This window comes from Trichechus manatus, unplaced genomic scaffold, assembly GCF_000243295.1.
Source record: "Trichechus manatus latirostris isolate Lorelei unplaced genomic scaffold, TriManLat1.0 scaffold00017, whole genome shotgun sequence".
In the NCBI taxonomy this organism is placed as follows: Eukaryota; Metazoa; Chordata; class Mammalia; order Sirenia; family Trichechidae; genus Trichechus; species Trichechus manatus.
In genome coordinates this window covers 16,695,489-16,716,544 of record NW_004443953.1, presented here as the reverse complement: position 1 = coordinate 16,716,544, position 21,056 = coordinate 16,695,489, and the positions used below count along the sequence as shown (strand labels likewise).

Genomic DNA, 21,056 nt, shown 5'->3' with positions numbered 1-21,056 from the left:
AGTATAATTGACTGCATTGATCTTGAAGCACTGGCACAAGTGGGTATATATGAGGGTATCAGAAAGGTCACAGTCCCTATGAGGGAACTGGCCTGCCTGTATCCTGGCCAAGACTGGTGCCTGGCACACAGCAGATGCTCAGCACATATGTAGTGATAGATGGATGGGTCATAGAGAGGGTGTTCTCTGTGGTCTGTCTGCATATGTCTGCAATTAGCTGGGTGGATTTGATATCTTTTATTTATTTTTTTTTTTTGAGAAGGATAAAAATTGGAAAGTGGAAGCAAATTATGTCCTGAAAACCAGTTCTCAAAGAGTGCTTAGAGGGAAAAATCTTAGAAATGATGAGCTGGGGCAGAGCGGGGATCAGGGCAGCTGAGACAGGACAGGCAGCTCTCCAGAAACAAACATCCAATGGAGCTTTGTTTGACTAGCCCATTGATGGGGGCTCCTCAGGGTGGGCCCCTTCACCATTCTCTATTTCTGTTCCCCCCAAAATGGAGACCATGTTCTCCTGTAATTCTTTCCCACCGGCCTTTTCTGAAGTATAAGAAGACCCATATGTAAAATTCCCACCTTAAAAAATAAATAAATTATGGTTAGTTATTATACAAAAGGGTTGCATCACTTTCTAAAGTATGTTTCACAGGTTTAGTGCATGCTTTTTAAAGAAGGGAACTCTCATTTCTCAAAGATGATACACTGTATTTTTTACGTGCTTTCTCAGGAAAATATTTGCCACATAAATTGGAACACATTGGTAATGCCTAGAAAACACCATGAGCCTTTCCCAAAGTTGAGATGTCCGTTTCGAACTGAAATTTACAAGGTGTCGCCTTGTCCAGAGACCCCTGATTAAGGACTTCTTTTAATTTCCCCAGAGACCAAAGAGTGTGGGGGCTGTTGAGGAAACAGCCATGACTGCCAGAGGTGCCCCTTACCTTCGCCTACCTCTTGGGAGTTCCCTTAAGCCTTGGGCAGAGCCTTAGCAAAGCTGCAAGATCATATGGAAGGTGGCCGTGGAACTTTCTCTCCCCTTGAGACTGAAAGGGCGTTGTTCCAAACAGCCCACTTTGGTCATAATATCCAAAGAAGGGAATCAATCCATAGCCTTAGAGCAAAGTCTTAGGCAAACTAGAAACATACAGGAGGGCTAAGGAAGTTCGGGTGTCAGGCATTAAACTTATGGTTGGTTTCTGTGCATCTCATTAGGGGAGAAGAAATATAAATGTGAAATTGACCAGAGGGGAGTCATAAGATTGATTCTAAGGGCTGAGTGGTCTGAACTGTAGCGACAGGCTTAAAGAGAAAATCTATACCGGCCAGAGAACAAGTTAATGGAAAATTTAATTGAGGGGAATGAAATGCAAAACTTCATAGGTGGTGTGGCCTGGTGCCCTTTGAACCAGGTAGGCTGGGACAAGAGGCCACAGGGGGCTCTAAGGGAAAACGTGATGAGCTTATCTGAGCAAGAACAAGGGGCGGGACCGAGTCTGAGAAAAGAGAAGTCTGCAAACCTCCACAAGAGTCTCCGTGCAAGGCTGCAGTGAGGGCAAGGAGGAAATCTGCTGGTTTCTACCACCAGAGACTTTCCTTAGATGTCCGCAGCAGAAGGTCTTCCCTGCCTCCCAGAGCACGGAGCACGTGCTGGGACCTGGCGTTCACCTGAGAGGAGCGTGCGTGAGGGCTGCCTGGTGGCAGAGACACAGCCACCCAAGGTAGGATGCAATAATGCATCTGTGTCTCGGACTCAGAGTGGAGAGGCACAGCTCTTTAACTGACTGGGTACTTGCTGTTGTTTTTCTGGGGCCTCTCCCTCCAGCCCCTCTTCCTCTTTCTGCTTCTCTCCTTGCAGGTCTCTCTCTACACTCCAGGGCCTCCTGGCTGTGCTCTTTTGGCGGTGGCATCTGGTTAAACATCGGATAAAGATTACAGCCAAGAAAACCCTATGAGGCAGTTCTGCTCTGTCACATGGGGTCTCTATGAGTTGGAATCGACTCGATGGCGCCAACAACAATAGTTATTCCACAGCTATTTCAGTCTGCAGTGCTATCAGGCCGACTGTATTACTGTACTTCCTTTACACATTTGGGCTCAGGGGTAAGGACTTGTGGTGCTTCTGGATCCTAAGCAGCTGAGCTGAGCTATTCCCACAGGAAGCGCTCTGGACACTGATCCAGTGATTTGACCTTCTTGTCAGTCTGGGCAGGGTTGGGTGCCTGCTGGGCTATGCAGACCTGCTATGAGTCAGGCAATTAATTGTTCTGGAGAAAGGCAATGGCTCCCTGCCTAGTGGGAGGTGGCAGCAATGATTGTAGAAAGGGCTCACCCTGTGCCGTTGCTCCCCTGATTGGGGAGTTATGACTGATGAAGGGAGATAAGGTGGGGAGTGGAGGGCTGCGCGTGTATGTGTGTGTGTGTGTGTGAGAGAGAGAGGGAGAGAGAGAGAGAGAATAGTGTCTGAGGCTCTGAGATTTGAGGCTATTATGAGATGACTAGGTATTTATTATGTGAGAATAATTTTGCAGATGGTGGTATTGTTGCTTTTTGGGGCTTCATTTTGTTCCAAAATCCAAGTAAAGTGCCAGTTTCATTATTTTAATAAAAATAAATAGTGCAAGCACTCTTAACTGCAAGCAGTGAGTCCTGGGTCCTGAATTCTGAGAAGGGGTCAGCGCAAGCCTGAGCTGAAGTTTGGTTGGGAGTGCCTGTAGTTTTGTACAAACAGACCCCTTTGCCCGGTCTGTGCTGCTTTCGCTGCTTTGGAACTTTCTCTTTCTCTTTATGGCTCCTGACTTTCCTCTTCTTGCCCCTCTTCCTCTTCCTGAGTCTCTCTTCAGAGGTTCTCTACATTCTAGCTGTTCAGGCCCAACTGTCAAGGACTGCAGCAGGAATGGGTTGTACCAGGCGAACTGAAAGCCAAGGATGCAGGGATGTTCCCAGGAAGCCTTGGTGGGGTGAGGGAGGGAGGGAGGACTCAGTCCTCTGGGGCTTTGTTCCCCAAACAGGAAGGTTTAGACACAGTTTGGATTCATAAGCAAACAGGCATCCCTTGAGGCTGAGTGGATTGGAACTCTTTTAGAGTATTCTTTGGCCTCATTAATAGGCAGGATTTATACACATCGGTCGAGGGGAACCATTGTCCACAAACAGATTAGCAGTGGTGAAAAAGGAACGCCAGGCTCTCTTGAAAGTTCCCAAGATGCTAAACCCTGAAAATGTGGCAGGCTTCTTTGAATGTGCCGTCTGCACATTTGCCTTTCTATTTAAGCGTGCTCTTTCAGTTGCACAAAAAGCAGATATTCTTTTTTCTGGAGGAAAGATTTAACAATTTACAAGTGCAACATTAGTCACTTGGATGAGGCAAGGGGTTATAGAAGAGAACAGAATAAAAAGCCTGTACTTTGCTTAGCTGATGTTCTCCACTGCAATTAAATGCCTCAAATAGAGGCTGAGTTCGATCTTCTTGTTTAATGAGAGGTGCCAGGGTGACAAGACAGCATATTTCAGATGAGAAAGAACTTTCTAAGGGTCCAGGAGAAAATGACCGTGAACGTCTTATCCTGTCAGCCCTGTTGGTTGCTACTACTCTGTGTGTGCGGGAGTTGGATCCTCACAGGGCAGTGATGCTGGACTATCTCAGATCTGCTGGCCCCACCTGGTGTTCACTCACCAAACCAACCCAAACCAAACTTGCTGCCGTCTAGTCAATTCTGACTCGTAGTAACACTATAGAGCAGAGTAGAACTGCCCCCTAAGGCTTCCAAGGAGTGCCTGGTGGATTAGAACTGCCGACCTTTTGGTTAGCAGCAGTAGCTCTTAGCCACTGCGCCACCAGGATTCCATTCACCCATCAGTCTGTCACAAATTCGCTTGGAAAATGTGGTTCTCCAAGTACAGAGGGGGTCTTTTCTTTTTTACCAACTTTCAGCAGTGGATTTAGGTAACAACAATCCATGTGTCACAGTTCAACTAAATTCTTAAGCTGCTAGAAATTCTGAATACCTGTAATTCATCTACCTGTATGTTTCCTGACTTAATGGTTTTGAATAGCATGTCAGTTGCTGTCAAGTTGATTCCAACTCATGGCAACTCCATGTGCGTCTGACTAGAATCGAACTGCTTTGGAATTTCAATGGCTGATTTTTTGGAAGTAAATCACCTGACCTTTCTTCCAAGGCACCTCTGGGTAAACTCAAACCTCCAACCTTTCAGTTTAACAGCCGAGCATGTTAACTGTTTATGCCACCCAGGGACTTTGAGTAATACAGAGGATATTTATCCAGTCTTTTTTTCTTTAACTAAAGCAAGAGGAATTTGGGTTAGATGTAAGAGAAAACTTTCAGGCAGTGAGATTTGTGGCACAATGGCCTGTGAGGGCGACTGTAAAATCTTTTAGGAAAGGTTTTAAGTAAGAGGATCAATTATCTACCTAGGTTTTTTCTCTAGATACCACCCTGCCTGACAAGAGGGATTGGGGCTAGCTCAGTGCTCTCCAAGTGCTAAGGTACCACCTTCACAGTTCTTGCTATGTTTGAGTTACACCTATAGAACTGTTTACTCATGATTTTCCTTTAAATGGATTTATTTCTTTTAACGTTAGGCCCATCTTAAGCAATGATATTGTACCAGCAAAATCATGGGTTGATGTGCTACTGACAGTGTATTGCATGTACATTAAAACATATGATTATTAACATAAAATAATGTTTACTTGTGTACTACTTGTAGTGATCCCGTGTTACCACCAGTGGGATGCATTTAGCACTTGGGGAAATGCTGGACTGAGTGCTTGTGAAGGTCCTTTTCAGTCCTATGGTTATATGCTGTTGGCCATTACTATATGAGTCACTTTTACACTCAGTTATGATTTAGGTGGCATCACCCCTATTTATAAAGATGAGGGAAAGGCTGTTTTAGTCAGGCCTGAACAGGTCTGTATTGTCAGTTCAGAAAGCCAGTGTGGCATGTACACTTGAATATGCTGTTCACTCACAGTCTTCCTGGGACCCGCCGGCTCTGCAAAGCCGTGTCTGGGTGGCTTGGTGATTAGTCTCCATGGTTGTCAACGTGGGCTGACTTCAGAATCACTGGTTCATCCTTTCTGGGTGGAGAGCCATTGCTTGATGATCTCTAAAGTCAATTTTACTTCCTGATTAATTCATTTGAATCATAGCCTGGAGGCTGGCTTTTATTACCTTTGATCTCACCCATGGTTTTTAGACCAATAATGGGCGTGTTCCCTTGTTCCTCATTTCCACACGTCATCATAAGAGAATGGTCTTTTATCTGCATCTGTATTTTTCAATTATAGTGCAGATTGGTAAACTATCTCCATTCTCTGCTTTAGACTATCAGAATTACATTGGCGTATTTAACTTAGATTTAGAGTATTTAATACACAAATAAATAGTTTAATTAAATTTTGTCATTGTTTATCACAAATTTAGATTAAGAATTTATGTCTAGCCCTTTATACTATGAATTTTAATGCATATTCTGTGCAATGACTGTCTTCTTGCTGCACTGGCTCAAACGTTTACTCAGTAAATATTTATTGACTGCCTCCTCGACGCCAGCCACCATGCTCGACACTGTGTAGTGTCCTGACATATGCCCAAGCGCCTGCCATTGGGGGTTCCAAAAGGTCTGGTATCCCAGACTGTGAGAACTTTCCAAGAAAGGTGATGTAGTGGCAGCCTTACTGCTTCCCTGGCTTAGAACGGTGCTGGTTCAGAGTAGATGCTTGGTAAATACTAGTTTTCTTCCCCCTCATTCCATTCAGGAGGCTAGAGCTCCATAGCCAGTTCCTTTTTAGGCTCTTCCTACTGATGCCTTCTGTCCCAGAGGGGAGAGTTGGGCAGTAGGGGCCTATCAAGGCAAAAGTGTAGCATTCCAGGTGCCTGGAGACATCTTGCAGCCCTACATTGGCCACAGAGCATGCAGCATGGAGCGGGCACACCCTTAGGATGCTCAGTTTACTGTGTCCTTGTGGCCAAAGTGGTGTTTGTCAGATTTGACTCTACAAAACTCTTAAGAAAGTGTTCACAACCCCCAGCCTGAAAAACACTGCACTTCTTCAGTGACTTCTATTTGGAGGCAAGTGCCATGTGCATCCTCCTTTGTGAAAAGACCTACTACCTCCCCTAACAAAATCAAGTCCTAGCAGTTAACACACTTGGCTGCTAACAGAAAGTGTGGTGGTTCATGCAGAGGCCCCTCAGAAGAATGTCCTGGTGATCTACTTCCAAAAAATCAGCCCTTGAAAACCCTATGTGGGGTTGCCATGGGTCAGAGTTGACTTGACAGCAACTGATTTTTTTTAATCCATACATGGAGAAGACGTTTGGATCTTGTGGCCCCAAATGCATTTACCTAGTGCCAGGCTTGGAGGACCCTTTGGTTTTTGTTACTCGATTGCATTTTCTTTTGGAATATCAGATCTGTTTTGACAGGGTCTAATATACCAATGATTGTTGATGGGACTAGGGAGACATGATCTTGTTTTGGGGTAGGCGAGACTGAGGAGTAAGAATTACTAGAATATTTTGCTTCCTCTTTCTACCCCTGTAATTCCTATGGACTTTGTCCTTAAGGGAAAAATAAAAAGCCATTTGGCCATAGGTGTGGCTCACACACAGAGTTCAACAGACCGAGAGGCTGCACTTTAAAGTAAGGAGAGTCCTCATTTACTTGTGGTGTGCTTTTGGGAATTATGCCATTAGGCTCATTTCTCCTCATCTCCTTTCCCCACAGAGAGTGGGCACTGTACTGCCGGGGAAAGGTTTGCCACGATTGAGCCCCAGGTGGCCTCTTGAACTTCTCTCTGATCTCTGCTTCTCTGCACTGCCTTCTTGCTTAGCAAAAACAGTCACCACCGAAGAGTGCCTGGTGAACCCTGTTGGCATGAACCGCTACGGTGTGGACCCCTCCACCTCCGCCTTTAACCACAGGGGCTCCTTGTACCCCTCCTCCTCGCCATACCGCAAGAGGCAGAACTCTGGAGACAGCCGCCTTGGGGGAGGCCCTGCCACCACTGCTGGAGGTGTCCGCACCAACCTCCTGTCCTCTGGAAGCCCTTCAGCATCTGGGCTGAGGCCCCCAGCCTCCAGCCCCAAGAGAAACGGGACCTCTCTTGAAGGAAACAGATGTGGTAATGTAATGCATGCATTGGCTTCCCCATGACTTCGTCTCCTCTGCCCTTGCCCTGGGACCACTGCATGTGGAGGGGAGGCCATGACTGTGAATGCAGGACCACTGGGGAAAAGCAGAAGCTTGCATGAGCTCCTTCATGGATTTTTGTTATTGTCCAAAGCTATCAATCTCAGCCCTTGACCCATAAACATACATATTGGTGGATTAGGGTAGGCTAGACTGTAGGAATAAGTAGACTCCAAATGTACATTGGCTCAAATACAATAGAAGTTTATTTTTTGTTCAAGGGTCCCAGGTGGGTGTTCCTAATTGGTGGGGGCATCTCTATTGATAGAGCCAGGCTGCATTCATTTTGTTGCCCTGCCATTCCCTATGGCCTCCATGCCCTGTGCGTACAGTGGGCAGAAAGGTTACAAGTGTGTGGAGAAGGCATGTATTCTTCTCTGGAGCCCAAAGTGGTACACATTACCCCCACTCACATTCTGTTGGCAAGAGCTGATCATTTTGCCGCACTTAACTGCAAGGGAGTCAAGGAGGTGCCTAGAATTGGTAAAGAGTTTTCCCTCGCATAGCGGAAGCCACTTGCAGGATATAAATACATGCGCATAATCAAAGTTAAGCAAAATTCCCATAATGCTGGTTGTAATGCCACCTCTGTCTTCCCCACTAAAGAAAACTTATTGGAATGCAATGTATGAAAGTGCTGTCATTATAGAGATATTTTGGAGTCCATTCAGATTTATGTATTTTAAAAATTAGTATCAAGCTTCAGTATTTCAGCATAGTGGAAATTGCATTGACTGTGGAGCCAGTCTGCCTGGACTGAAATCCTGGATCTCCCACTTCCTGACTGCCTGACCTTCAGGAATTAGTTTTTGTGTATGGTGTGAGGTATGGGTGCTGTTTCTTTTTTTTGCAGATAGACATCCAGTTTTGCCAGTACCATTTGTTAAAAAGGCTATCTTTTCCCCATTTGATTGACTTTGGTCCTCTGTTGAAGATCAAGTGACTGTAGGTGGATGGATTTACCCCTGGGTTCTTAATTCTGTTCCATAAGATTTTTGTTTTCTTTATGCTGAGGTGTAATCCATACTGAAGGCTGTAGTCTTTGATCTTTATCAGTAAACGCTCAAGTCCTCTTCTCTTTCAGCAAGCAAGGTTGTGTCATCTGCATAATGCCGGTTGTTAATGAGTCTTCCTCCAATCCTGATGCCCCATTCTTCTTTACATAGCCCAGCTTCTCAGATTATTTGCTCAGCATACAGGTTATATAACTATGATGAAAGGATACAACCCTGGCACACACCTTTCCTGACTTTAAACCGTACAGTATCCCCTTGTTCTGTTTGAATAACTGCCTTTTGATCTTTGTACAGGTTCCTCATGAGCACAATTAAGTGTTCTGGAATTCCCATTCTTCACAATGTTATCCATAGTTTGCTATGATCCATACAGTCGAATGTCTTTGCATAGTCAATAAAACAGAGGTAAACTTCTTTCTGGTATTCTCTGCTTTCAGGTAAGATCTATCTGACATCAGCAATTATATCCCTCATTTCACGTCCTCTTCTGAATCTGGCTTGAATTTCTGGCAGTTCCTTGTCAATGTACTGCTGCAACCCTTTTTGAATTATCTGCAGCAAAATTGTACTTGTGTATGATATTGTTTGATAATTTTTGCATTCTATTGGATCACCTTTCTTAAGAATGCGCACAAATATGGATCTCTTCCAGTCGACTGGCCAGTTAGCAGTCTTCCGAATTTCTTGACATAGATGAGTGAGCATGTCTAGCATTGCATCCATTTGTTGAAACATCTCAGTTGGTATTCTGTTAATTCCTGGAGCCTTGTTTTTTGCCAATGCGTTCGGCGCAGCTTGGACTTCTTCCTTCAGTAACATCAGTTATTGATCATATGCTACCTCCTGAAATGGTTGAACATTGACCGGTTCTTTTTGGTATATTGACTCTGTGTATTCCTTCCATCTTCATTTGATGCTTCCTGCATCATTCAATATTTTGCCCATAGAATCCTTCAATATTGCAACTCGAGGCTTGAATTCCTTCTTCAGTTCTTTCAGCTTGAGAAATGCCAAGTGTGTTCTTCTCTTTTGGTTTTCTAACTCTAGGTCTTTGCACGTTTCCTTATATAATACTTTACTTTGTCTCCTTGAGCCACCCTTTGAACTCTTCTGTTCACTCTTTTACTTCACCATTCCTTCCATTCGCTTTAGCTACTCTATGTTCATGAGCAAGTTTCAGAGTCTCTTCTGACATCCATTTTGTTTTCTTTTTTTCTTTCCTGTCTTTTTAATGACTTTTTGCTTTCTTCATGTATTATGTCCTTGATATCATCCCACAACTCATCTGGTCTTTGGTCATTAATGTTCAATACATCAAATCTGTTCTTGAGATTATCTCTAAATTTAAGGGAGATATACTCAAAGTTGTATGGTGGCTCTCATGTACTTGTTTTAATTTTCTTGCATAGGAGCAATTGATGGTCTGTTCTGCAGTCAGCCCCTGTCCTTGTTCTGACTGATGATATTGAGCCTCTCCATCGTCTCTTTCCACAGATGTAGACGATTTGATTCCTGTATATTCCATCCAGTGAGGCCTACACGTATAGTCACTGTTTATGTTGTGAAAAAAGGTATTTGCAATGAATATAAGTCACCAGTCTTGCAAAATTCTATCATGTGATCTCCAGCATTCTTTCTATCATCAATGCCCTATTTTCCAACTTCTGATTCTTACTGTTTCCAGCTTCAGAATTCTAATCACCAGTAATTATCAATGCATCTTGATTGCATGTTTGGTCAATTTCAGACTGCAGGAGTTGGTAAAAATCTTCAATTTCTTCATCTTTGGCATCAGTGGCACTATATCTGACAGTGTTCCACTGCTATTCATCAGATAATGTTCCAGCCAATTGTTTAGAAGTAGATTGTCAGGTCCTTCTTCTTAGTCCATCTTAATCTGGAAGATGTGCTGAATCCTGTCCACCATGGGTGACCCTGCTGGTATTTGCAATACCAGTGGCATAGCTTCCAGCATCACAACAACACACAAATTGCCACAGCTGAGAGACTAGTGGTGGCCTACTACGTAGAAAGAGCTTAATAAATGTTCAATAATAGAAATAGTTGGAGTAGTCACAGATCACTTGAACATAGCCCTCAACAGATCACAGTCCATCAACTCTGCATCTGAAGAAAGAAGACCCCAAGCCAAGGAATCATGGAGTCTCCATCTTCCCCCTTTGTGGCTTCTTAGCTGGCGGGCTCTGTTGTCTTTGGCAAGCCACATTTCTGCTCTGAGCCTTGGATCCCTCCACCAGTGGCCCCAACAAGCTGCACACATGAGCTATTTAATATATTCCAAGATCTTCCACACTCACCTCAAAGACCCTCATCCCTCTCAGACTAGCCTTGCCCTAACATGCTTCCCCTGGCTTAAGAGGGAGGTGGTTCTGAGGGGCAGGACATAGATTCCCTCAGCTGTAGGGGCTCTTGCCTGAATGTAGAGGTTCCCTGAAAACTACTCCCTGACATTGTTATGCAGGGCCATCTGGCCAGGCAGAAGATTTGGATGGGCAAAGCCCCATTTTTAAAAGGGGAGAGACATTGTTCTTTCTGATCTCTAAGACCAAGGGAAGGGGACAAGACCTGGTACAAACAAACCAACATCTTAAAGTAATTCAGAAATAAAACCAAATCTATTGCCCTCAAGTCAATTCCAACTCTTAGTGACCCTATAGGACAGAAGAGAACTGCCCCATAGGGTTTCCAAGGAGCGGCTGGTGGACTCAAAACTGCTGACCTTTTGGTTAGCAGCCAAGCTCTTAACCACTGCGCCACCAGTGATCCAAGTAATTCAGAGGCGGTAATTATTCCATAGGTTTATCAGAGTTAGCATGATATCTGGTACGTAGTAGGTGTTTAATAAACATCCATGTGTCTGATCCCTCATGGTGCCCAATGGCTTCATATTACCTCCTGGTTGTCAAAACCCTCATCCCGGTGCCTCCGCACATGATCTGCTTTCTAAATGTCTCTTTCTCTCAACCTCTTCTCAATCCAATTCCCACTTTCTCAGAGTGGTGATCACAGGACAACAACCTGATTATTAACTCATACACCTGAGAATATGCCATCCCTGGGTGGTGTAAATGGTTAAGTGCTCGACTACCACCTGAAAGGCTGGAGGGTTGAACCTACCCAGAGGTGCCTAGGAAGACAAACCTGGCAATCTGTCACAGCCTTGAAAACCCTCTGGAGCAGTTCTACTCTGCACAGATGGGGTTGCCATGAGTTGGAGTCAACTCCACAGCAATTAACTACAACAACAACCTCAGAGTATTGCCACTTTACAAAAAGGAGATTGTTACTCCCTCCCAGCTCAAGATCATCTGTTGTTGTTATCTGTCATTGAGTCAGCACCCAGCTCATGCTGACCCCATGCATAATGAACTGTTGTAATGAATAGAGTTTTCACTGACTGATATTCAGGAGCAGATCACTAGGCCTTTCTTCCTAGTCTGTGTTAGTTTGGACGTTCGGCAGAAACTCGTTCAGCATCACAGCAACACATGAGCCTCCACTGATAGATGGGTGGTGGCTGTGCACAAGGAACATTGGCTGGGAATCAAACCCAGGTCTCCTCATGGAAGGCAAGAATTCTACCACTGAACCACCACTGTCCCCCAAGATTATCTACGTGGTGAAATTTCAGGCCCGATGTCTTAAGCACAGAATTTCAAGCAGTATGAGGGAGGCACTGTTTGGCTGGAAAGAACTTCTGTCACTTGTTCAAGAATTACCTGCCCCATCTCAATCTTTCTGGTGGCCCTGGGTTAGCGGAACCCAGGACTCTTCAAAAGATCTCAAAGTACTTTCTGCTCCCCTCCCCCCAGTCCCTCACTGCCTCCTTTCAGCTGAGCCCTGGAAAACCCTCCCCATCCCCGCCTCGACAACCCTCCTGTCCTTCATTTTCATCACCACCCAGCTCTTTGTTCCCCTGGGATTATACCTAGTTGTACCCCAGGAAAGCCTCAGTAGCTCATGACTTCTGCCTCTCAGGACCTTTGGTGAGATGAGAGAAACTGAACCCATCAGGGCCTGCTGTCTTCCTTTCCAAGCAAATCACCAACTGTATCCTGAATATTGGTTGTCTATTTTTTTTTTTTTTAATTATTTAGCCATATTAGAGAGACTTTTGCCCGATACTCTGAAAATCACAATTGCTCCTAATCAGCAGGGCCTCATGGGGCTGTGGGGTATTTAAAAATCACAAAGCCATTCTGCCTGCTTGGAGTAAAGCTGCTGCAGGTGGAGCAGTTGAAGATTGTTGTTGAGCCTTTATGAGCCTGATGAAGAAAAATGAAATTATTCACCCTTTGTTGGTACATTAACTCTTTAATCCTCCAAAGATTCCTTTTAACCAGGATGCTTAATGGAACCACAGAAAGTGGAAAAAACTAGCCATTCATCCACATTCTCAGTAGTAAGATGAAGGGAGTGGGTGGGTAAGGCGGGGGAGGAGAGGGCAGTGCCGGCATCTCTGGAAGAGGTTTCCACTTTTGCTTGCATTTCGTTGGCTAGAACTTAGTCACATGACCATTAGCTACAGGGGGAGCTGGGAAACGTGGTTTTAATTCTAGGCAACCAGGAGCCAGCTGAAAATCAGGGACTGTATTACAAAAGAAGGAATCCCTGGTGGCTAGTGGTTAAGAGCTATGGCTGCTAACCAAAAGGTCGGCAGTTTAAATCCACCAGGAGCTCCTTGGAAACCCTACCGGGCGGTTCCACTCTGTCCTATAGGGTCGCTATGAGTTGGAATCGACTTGACGGCAATGGGTTTGTTTTTCTTTTTTTTTTTTTAATTACAAAAGAAAGAAAAGCCCTAGTGGCACAGTGGTTAAGTGCTCAACTGCTAACCAAAAGGTTGGCAATTGGAACCCACCAGCCACTCCGTGGGAGAAAAGACCTGACAATTAGCTTCCCTAAAGATTACAGCCAAGAAAACCCTCTGAGGCAGTTCTGCTCTGTCACATGCGGTAGCTATGAGTCAAAATCGACTCTTCAGCACACAACAACATTACAAAAGAAGAAGTAGAAAAAAGATGTTGGGTAGGCAACAGGCAGTCTCAGCCACACCTAATTAGAAACACTCCCTCCTCCCTCCTCCTGTGGAATTTTTTTTTAGTTATTTCCTCTAGCACTTACTGTATCCTGACCTGTAATAGAGACCAGGCACTCATGTTCATGAGGTCTCTTATTCATGTTTGAATCCCCACAGCCCCAGCAAAGGGGCTTGTAGTAAATTGCTGTTTATTGAACGCCTACTATGGGCCAGATACTTCACACACATTAATTATAATTTATTATGTTATATGTGTATAATTTATTTTTTAAAAGAAATAGGTATTATTATATTCAATTTACAGAAGAAAGTGATCAAAAGAAGGTAAGTCATGTGCTGAGCCAGGTTTTGACTTTAATGGACTCCAAAGCCTGTTTCTTTCAATACTACCTCAGGAATTTTCAAAACGTGCTAAATGGTTCTCAGGCTTCCCTCTGGGTTTCTAGGGGATGAGGAAGAAGGGAAGAGAGCAGATAGGACCCTAGCCCCCACCCCCCTCTCCTTTGCCTCTTTACAATGGCAGAGTGGGGTTCCATGTATGTGTTGCTTGAACAAAGCTTGCACAGCTGAAAATGTTTGGAAACCATGGACATAAGCCATGCTGAACTGAATGGCAGTATATTAAAGTGGGAGAGAAAGCCCCTGGCCTCCTCTCCCATGTCTCACATAGGGGTCTGCTGCCGGCCCCTCCACCCAGAGGTGCTCAGTACTGCTCTGAAATTGTATCCCAAGTGAAGGCAGTTGGCACCAAGAAACCACACCTCTTTACGACGGTTTGACCCAAGTCAGAAACCCTGAAAGGCACCTAGAAATGGCCTTTTCCCCTGTGGAAAATGGACTTTTCCCCTATGCAAATCAGAAGGGTTTAAAACCACATAAGCCAGAAAGCCACACAAGGCTGCAGGCAGGAGGGTAGCTACAAGTGACATGACAAACCTCTCAGCCTCCTCGCTTATGTGAACACCTACCTGGCCTCCTGCTTTCTTGATAAATCATACCTGTTGCTTCTGCCAGGGGACTCTGAAGGGGGTGTGCTCACAGGAGACATTTCCCTGGTTTTTGCTGCTACTCAGGTGAAAATATGAGAGCTCTTCCCCGTCTCTTAGCTCAGAAATAATCACCAAGCACTATTAAGATGTTTCAGATGACTAAAGCTTTCAGAATTTTGCCTGTAACAGGACATGCTATAGAATTCCCAATCACAATTAGGTCTGAGCTGCAGGAGTCAGAATCAAGAAACAAAGTAAATCTGACCTTGTTATTACAACTCAAATGTTTCCTGTGAGTTGGATTTTGCTTTGATAGGGTATGGCCTTGGCTGAAAGAGACAATTCAGCTAGAAAACAAAGAATAGGGATAGTGCTTTATTTGAGGGGGACGAAATGAACCAAACATGGTGACCAGAAAACAAACAAACAAAAAACAACAAATCCATTGCCATCGAGTTGATTCCAACTCATAGTGACTCTATATGACAGAGTAGAACTGCCCCATAGCGTTTCCAAGGAGCACCTGGTGGATTTGAACTGCTGACCTTTTGGTTAGCAGCCAAACTCTTAACCACTATGCCACCAGGGTTTCCAAAAGAGCCAGGTTACTCATTTGGGAGAAGTACAGGACACTGAAGGAAACTGACTGGAAGGTTCCTTGGAGTCCTTGTCCAGCTCAAGCTTTATTCTGTGGGTAATCGGAAACCAGGTATTTTTGAACATGAAGTGAGCTGATGGCCATGGGATTTAGAAAGATGAATCTACTGGTCATTTATGGGATAACATATAATAATAATAAGAATAGTACCTACCTTTTGATTAATTCTTACTATTGAATATTTTACAACATAATCCCAAACAGTCCTCACAATAGCCCAACAAGGTAGGTGCTTTATAGGTGAGGAAACTAAGACTCAGAGAGGCTTCAGTCCTAGTCAACAGAGACTGAGCACAGTATGCCAGGTGCCCATCTCAGCTGCAAGGATGGACCTGAGAACTGACAGATGTGGTCCCTGTTGTCTTAGAGTTTGCAATTTCAGAAAGACAAATGTTAAATTATTGCACAAATTTAATTACAACTGTGATTATTTCTCCAAGGGAAAAGTATGGATGCTATGAGAGAATCAGATGATCCTACTCTTGGAAGTCAAGAAAGGCTTCCCAGAGAAGTGACAGTGGCGCCAGCTGACATGGGAAGCAAGAGCTGGCTGGGGAGGGGTGGCAGGGAGGGCAAATAACCAGAGGTTTCCCTGCAGACATCAAACTGCTGGTAGCAGAGAAGGAATCCAGTCCAGCTCAACCTGACTTCAAGCCTGTGGTCTCTCCCATCTCTGGAAGCATCCTCCCTTCTCACACAGGCTGGCTGGCTGTCCTTGAATAATTAAAAGAAAAACGTGATTAAAATCTAAGGATTGATCATGCTTTCTTCACTTGTATCTCTCTCACCTCACAGTGTCTTAAACATTCTTGCAATAGAAACGATGGAAAATTACACTGTTTCAAGCGCACCTAATTTTGCGCAGATTGTGGGCTAGCCTGGGTACCTCACACACTCTACGTGGCCTTGTTTCTAGGAAGAATGCATTCTACAGGGAGTGAGTCACTTGGAGGAGCTGAGAATGACCCACCATCCCCTTCTCTTCACCCCATCCTCACTCATCCAGTTCCAGCTGCCAGAGAGACTGAGAGAGCTGAGGAGCTTGCAGCAGCCTGAAGGACACAGACGGGTCCCTCTTAGTTGGAGACTGATGGGCTTCCATTCCAGATGTCAGGCTCCAGCCTAGAGCCACACATTTAATCCTTACGATGCTCTTATGAAGCAAGAAATAATATTCCCACTTTCTAGATGAAGATATTGAGATGCATAGAGAGTGATCAGAGCCAGGAAGGACTAGAAGTCTGGCCTTTCGCTCTTTAGTCAGTGTTTCACACTTGGACACACTGATGAAGCTTCAGATGCATAAGACGGTAACTCTCCCTGAGCGTTGCTCAGGACAGCCTGTGGTGTAAAAGGATCATAAAGCATCATAGGTGGAACGAACCTTGGAGATGAATTCCAAACCAAAAAACCAAACTAGTTGCTGTTGAGTCAACTCCAACTCGTGGTGACCCCATGTATGTCAGAGTAGAACTGGGGTCCATAGATTTTCAATGGCTGATTTTTTGGAAACAGTTCACCAGGCCTTTCTTCCAAGATTCCTCTGGGTGGACTTGAACCACCAACCTTTAGGCTAGTAGCTGGGTGCTTAACTATATGCACCACCCAGGGACTCCTGAGATCATTCCAAACACCGTTATTTTACAAAGGGGATGCACCCACAGTGGATGGTAGGGATTTCCAACTCCCAGCTCATTGCTCATTCTGCTCTTCCACATGACTCTATTGTGAGCTGAAAAGTTCTTCCTGAATTATGAATGAGCAAAGGGGAAATTATGTACATGCTTGTGGGAATGTGTCAGACAGAGAGAGGCTCACAGACCTGCGCTGTGAAAATGTCCGGGTTTGCTTTTCAGCACTGATTCACTGTCATTCTATTTCTGGTAAACGTGAGTTCGGCTTTAGGAAGAAAAAAAAAAAACGCAAAACTAATCAGTATTTAACTATACATCCATTCAAAACTCGGTTTCACCTTTCAGGGGTCTCTGGCAGTGAACGGACACCACCAGGCGCGAAGTCCTCCATGCTTGAGAATGCTGCCTTCTCATAAATGCATTTGCCAAGCACGGTGCATGTTCTTTGCGTTTAGGTGCAAGACATTTTCCCATCCTTCATGTCTTACCATTGACCTGTCACATCTGCCTGCCCTGGCTGTGTCAGCCTGAACCCATCTGTCTTCCTGACACCCTTGCAGCAGCTTGGGGGAGCTCGTGTATTTATTAGCTCTGTGAGCACAAATGCTGCAAAGCCTTTACAAACCTGTCATTGGAAAGTTCCATTTTTCTTCCTCCTAGGGCAAGTTTATGTGCTTTGGATCGTGAGCAGCTCTCGAGGTGTGGCTTAGGCTTCCTGCTGCTCTGTGTTGTATGACTAAAAGGCCCCCTCAGAGAAAGGCTCCTGAGCCAGGCTTCGGCTACAGCCGCTCCATGCTGGAAAAGCAAAAAATACCCACAACAAAACCAGGTGCCAGGAATGGAGCCCACTTTCCCAACTCAGTTGTCTCCTTCCCTCCTCCACGATCACCCTGAGACCCTCCTCCTTACGTACAAACCAGCCCCTTGCTCAGCACCAGTGGCTGTGGCAATGGGTAAGAATTGCCCTGACCTTACTCAGAGGACCTCAGGCTCCCGTGAATGATCCTGTTCATTGGCCTGTCTGTTTTTCGTTTTTTATTTTTCTTCCTGTCAAATACAGGAAATTAGACTTGACCTCTGCTCTGATCACTCTAAAATCATTCTTGGCACTAAAGACTTCCAGCCTTTGTAATCAGAGCATCTATTATCACTCTGATTAGCGCGGATGCTCTGATAGGGTGGAATCCAAAGGCAAATGGGATTTCCGTGATTCCTTGTCCCCATGTTGAGTGCAGATGTCTTTAAATGGAGTGAAATCATCCCTAATAAAAGCAGGCATCAGCATTCAGATGGCTCCTGGCTGCATCAGCAGTTTCCCAACAAAATGGCCTGTGCCAAACCACCTTATGGGACCCTTCCAGGCCCAACCAGGAAAAGGCAGGAAGAATCTCAAAAGAAATCCAGTTCTCAACCAAATATATATTTGGGACAGACTTGGAAATATGATGCTGTATGTTTCTCAGCACTAGTGGGGCGCCATGTACTTCTCAAGCACATTAAAAGGAGGAGGCAAAAAGATGGTAGAAGATGACTGCGTCTTGACATAAAAGAAAGGAACCAGAAGGGAGGGCTTCTCAACTTCGAACTCAGAACTGCTCTGTAGGGAAGCTGCTTCATGCTCAGAGCCGCGACTGTTTTCTAGTCTTAGAATAGGACTACGGATTGCCCACAGGAGCCTTTTGTATAAGTTACCTATACTGTTTCTGCAAAGCGCATGGATTCATTTTATATTTACTGAACACATATTTACAAATATATTTACGATAGTCAGAGTCACGGTGGAATCCTGTGATGAGAAGGTCATGTTTGTCTTATTCACTAAACACTTTGCACAGGGCCTGGCACAGAGAAGGTACTCAGCAAATTGTGGGGTGGTGAAAAAGAGAATCCTCAGGAAATTTAAGGTTACAGACAAGTACACATATAACTGTAATACAAGGGGGAATATAGAAAGCATCTTAAGAGAAGGACAAACCAAAATCTCAGGATTAAAGAGAGAAGAAGGTGGCATCCAGGTGGCAAGGAGCAGAGAAATACTGCTGGTGAAGGAGCTGGGCTTTACCAGAGCTTTGGCAGCGGGTGGACTTCAGCAGAAAGGAGGGAAGGTAAATGCCTTCTAGAGAGGAGCAAGGAGCCCCTGGGTGGTGCAAACAGTTAATGCACTCAGCTGCTAACCAAAAGTCTGGCAGTTTGAGTCCACCCAAGGCACCTCAGAAGAAAGGCCTGGCAATCTACTTCCGAAAAATCAGACATTGAAAACTCTATGGAGCGCAGTTCTACTCTGACACAAATGAGGCTGCCGTGAGTCAGAGTCAACTTGACAGCAACTGGTTTTTTGAAGAGAAGCAAAAGCACCAGCGAAAGGTGGAGAAGGGAAGCATTTGGCCATACCAAGCATTTGGCCCCAGACAGAGGGTATGCAGGAGAGTGAGGGGGCAGGCAGGGGGCCACCTTCCCTCTGTTGAGCATCTGACACAGTTAGCCATGGTCCAGGCATGATCTAATTTCGGTCCTCATAATTGCCTTTCCGGGTAGAAAAACCAAACCACACCCGTTGCTGTCGACTTAATTTTGATCCTATAGGAACAGAGTGGCACTGCCCCATACGGTTTCCAAGGCTGTAATCTTTATGGAAGTAGACTGCCTTATCTTCATCCCGCGGAGCGGCTGGTGGGTTTGAACCACCAACCTTTCAGTTAGCAGCCAAGTGCTTAACCACTGCACCACCAGGGCTTCTTTCAGGTAGAGAGCATTGCGATTTTACAGATGGTGAGTTTCAGACTTTTGAAGAAATTCATATTCTAATGCTTTGTTTCCTGGGAGAGCAGAGATCTTTTGAGTAAATGGCAGGGAGGGGAGGCGGGTGCTTTCTCCAGGAGAGGCCTCCCGTGTACCAGGCTCCTGAAGCCAGGTGTCTCACAGACAAGGATAGCCGCTCACAGCTTGGACTCCAGGGGCCTGAGGAAACCCCTCCCAGGCCAGGTGAGGGCAGGCAGCATGCAGGCAGGTGGGGAGTCCCTAATCCCACTGTCTCACGGTCTCCGTCTCTATGCTCGTTCCATCCAGCCTCAAGCCTTTCTCCAGATGGACAGGACGCCAGGCGGCCCAGGAACAGGAACCCCTCCACTTGGACAGTGGAGGATGTGGTCTGGTTCGTGAAAGATGCCGACCCTCAGGCTTTGGGGCCTCACGTGGAGCTCTTCAGAAAGCATGTATGTGAGGGGTGGGCCATGGCCTAGATGAGGGTGGGAGGGGAGCGATTGTGGAAGAAGGGCGTGGTTGAGGGAGCTGGGGGCTGCTGGGCCAACTGAACTAAGCCCTAAGGGCAAAGCTCAAGTGAGCCAGAGGTGAGAGGTCAGACAGAGCCACAGGCTCCTCAGAGCAGAACAACCACTTGATTCTATTCTCTAGGGGTGTTTGTCCCTTCAGTTTCCTCCCGTTGGCCTTTATCAAGAGTGCCGGTTTTCCCGCCCATTATCGTCTGTCTGTGCATTCCGCAAACATTTACAGTGCACTTACAGTAGTCCAGGCAAACTGTGATTGTGCCCATTTCCTAATGAGAAAATGTACATAAAGTACTCAGCAGTGTCTGGCTTGTAGATAGCTCTATTAAACCAAAACCAAACCCAACCCAACCCATTTCTGTCAAGTGGATTCTGACTCACGGCGACCCCATGTGTTACAGAGTAAAACTGCTCCATAGGGTTTTCTTGGCTGTAATCTTTACAGAAGCAGATCACCAGGTCTTTCTTCTGCATTGCTGCTGGGTGGGTCCAAACTGCCAACATTTAGGTTAGTAGTTAAGTGCAAACCATTTGCTCCACCCAGGGATCTTAGCTCTTATTAGGTAGGTATTATTATATTCATTCAGGAGATTCTGAAATATATAAAGACAGTAAATAAAAAAAAAAAAAGGTAATTAACACTTCACCTGCCACACTTACTGTGTTACTTTCCCATTGCTGTTGTAACAAATTACCACAAACTTTCTGCCTAAGACAACATAAACTTATTATCTTACAGTTTAGTGGGTCCTAAGTCTGACACGAGTCTCACCGGGCTAAGATCAAGGTGCCAGCAAGGCTGTGTCCATTTCTGGGAACTTGAGGGAGAATCCCTTTCCTCATTACTTGGCTCACTGCCCCCTGCCCCCATTTTCAAAGCCAGTAATGACAGGCAGAGTCCTTCTCAGACTGCCATCTCTCTGGTTCTTGCTTCTGATTCCCTCTTTTCTTTTAAGGACTCTTGTGATTATATCCCTCTACCCCCTGCTAATCTATGTTTATCTCCCTATTTTAAGGTCAACTGATTAGCAGCCTTAATTCCTTCTAGAACCTTAATTCCTTTTTGCCACACAACTTAACATATCCACCCAAACCCAAAAATCCATTGCCGTCAGGTCAATTCCGAGTCGTAGCAACCCCATAGGACAGAGTAGAACTGCCCCATAGGGTTTCCAAAGAGCACCTGATGGAC

At 45.2% G+C, this 21,056-nt stretch overlaps 1 protein-coding gene across 13 annotated transcripts in view; it reads left to right on the top strand.

Moving 5' to 3' along the window:
• The window catches only part of SCML4 (Scm polycomb group protein like 4), a 134,450-nt gene that overhangs the window by 107,123 nt on the left and 6,271 nt on the right, over positions 1–21,056 (top strand). For 10 of the 13 annotated variants that reach the window (XR_002823312.1, XR_002823311.1, XM_023727627.1 and 7 more), the window contains 2 exons: positions 6,863–7,153; positions 19,647–19,792. Coding sequence is in view for 9 of the 13 variants with exons in the window: in XM_023727627.1 (XP_023583395.1) it covers positions 6,863–7,153; positions 19,647–19,792 (437 nt within the window). In the remaining 4 variants the exon portion in view is untranslated. Of the gene's footprint in view, positions 1–6,862; positions 7,159–19,646; positions 19,793–21,056 lie in introns of all 13 variants that reach the window. The other 3 variants (XR_002823314.1, XR_002823313.1, XM_023727628.1) reach the window with 2 other exon arrangements.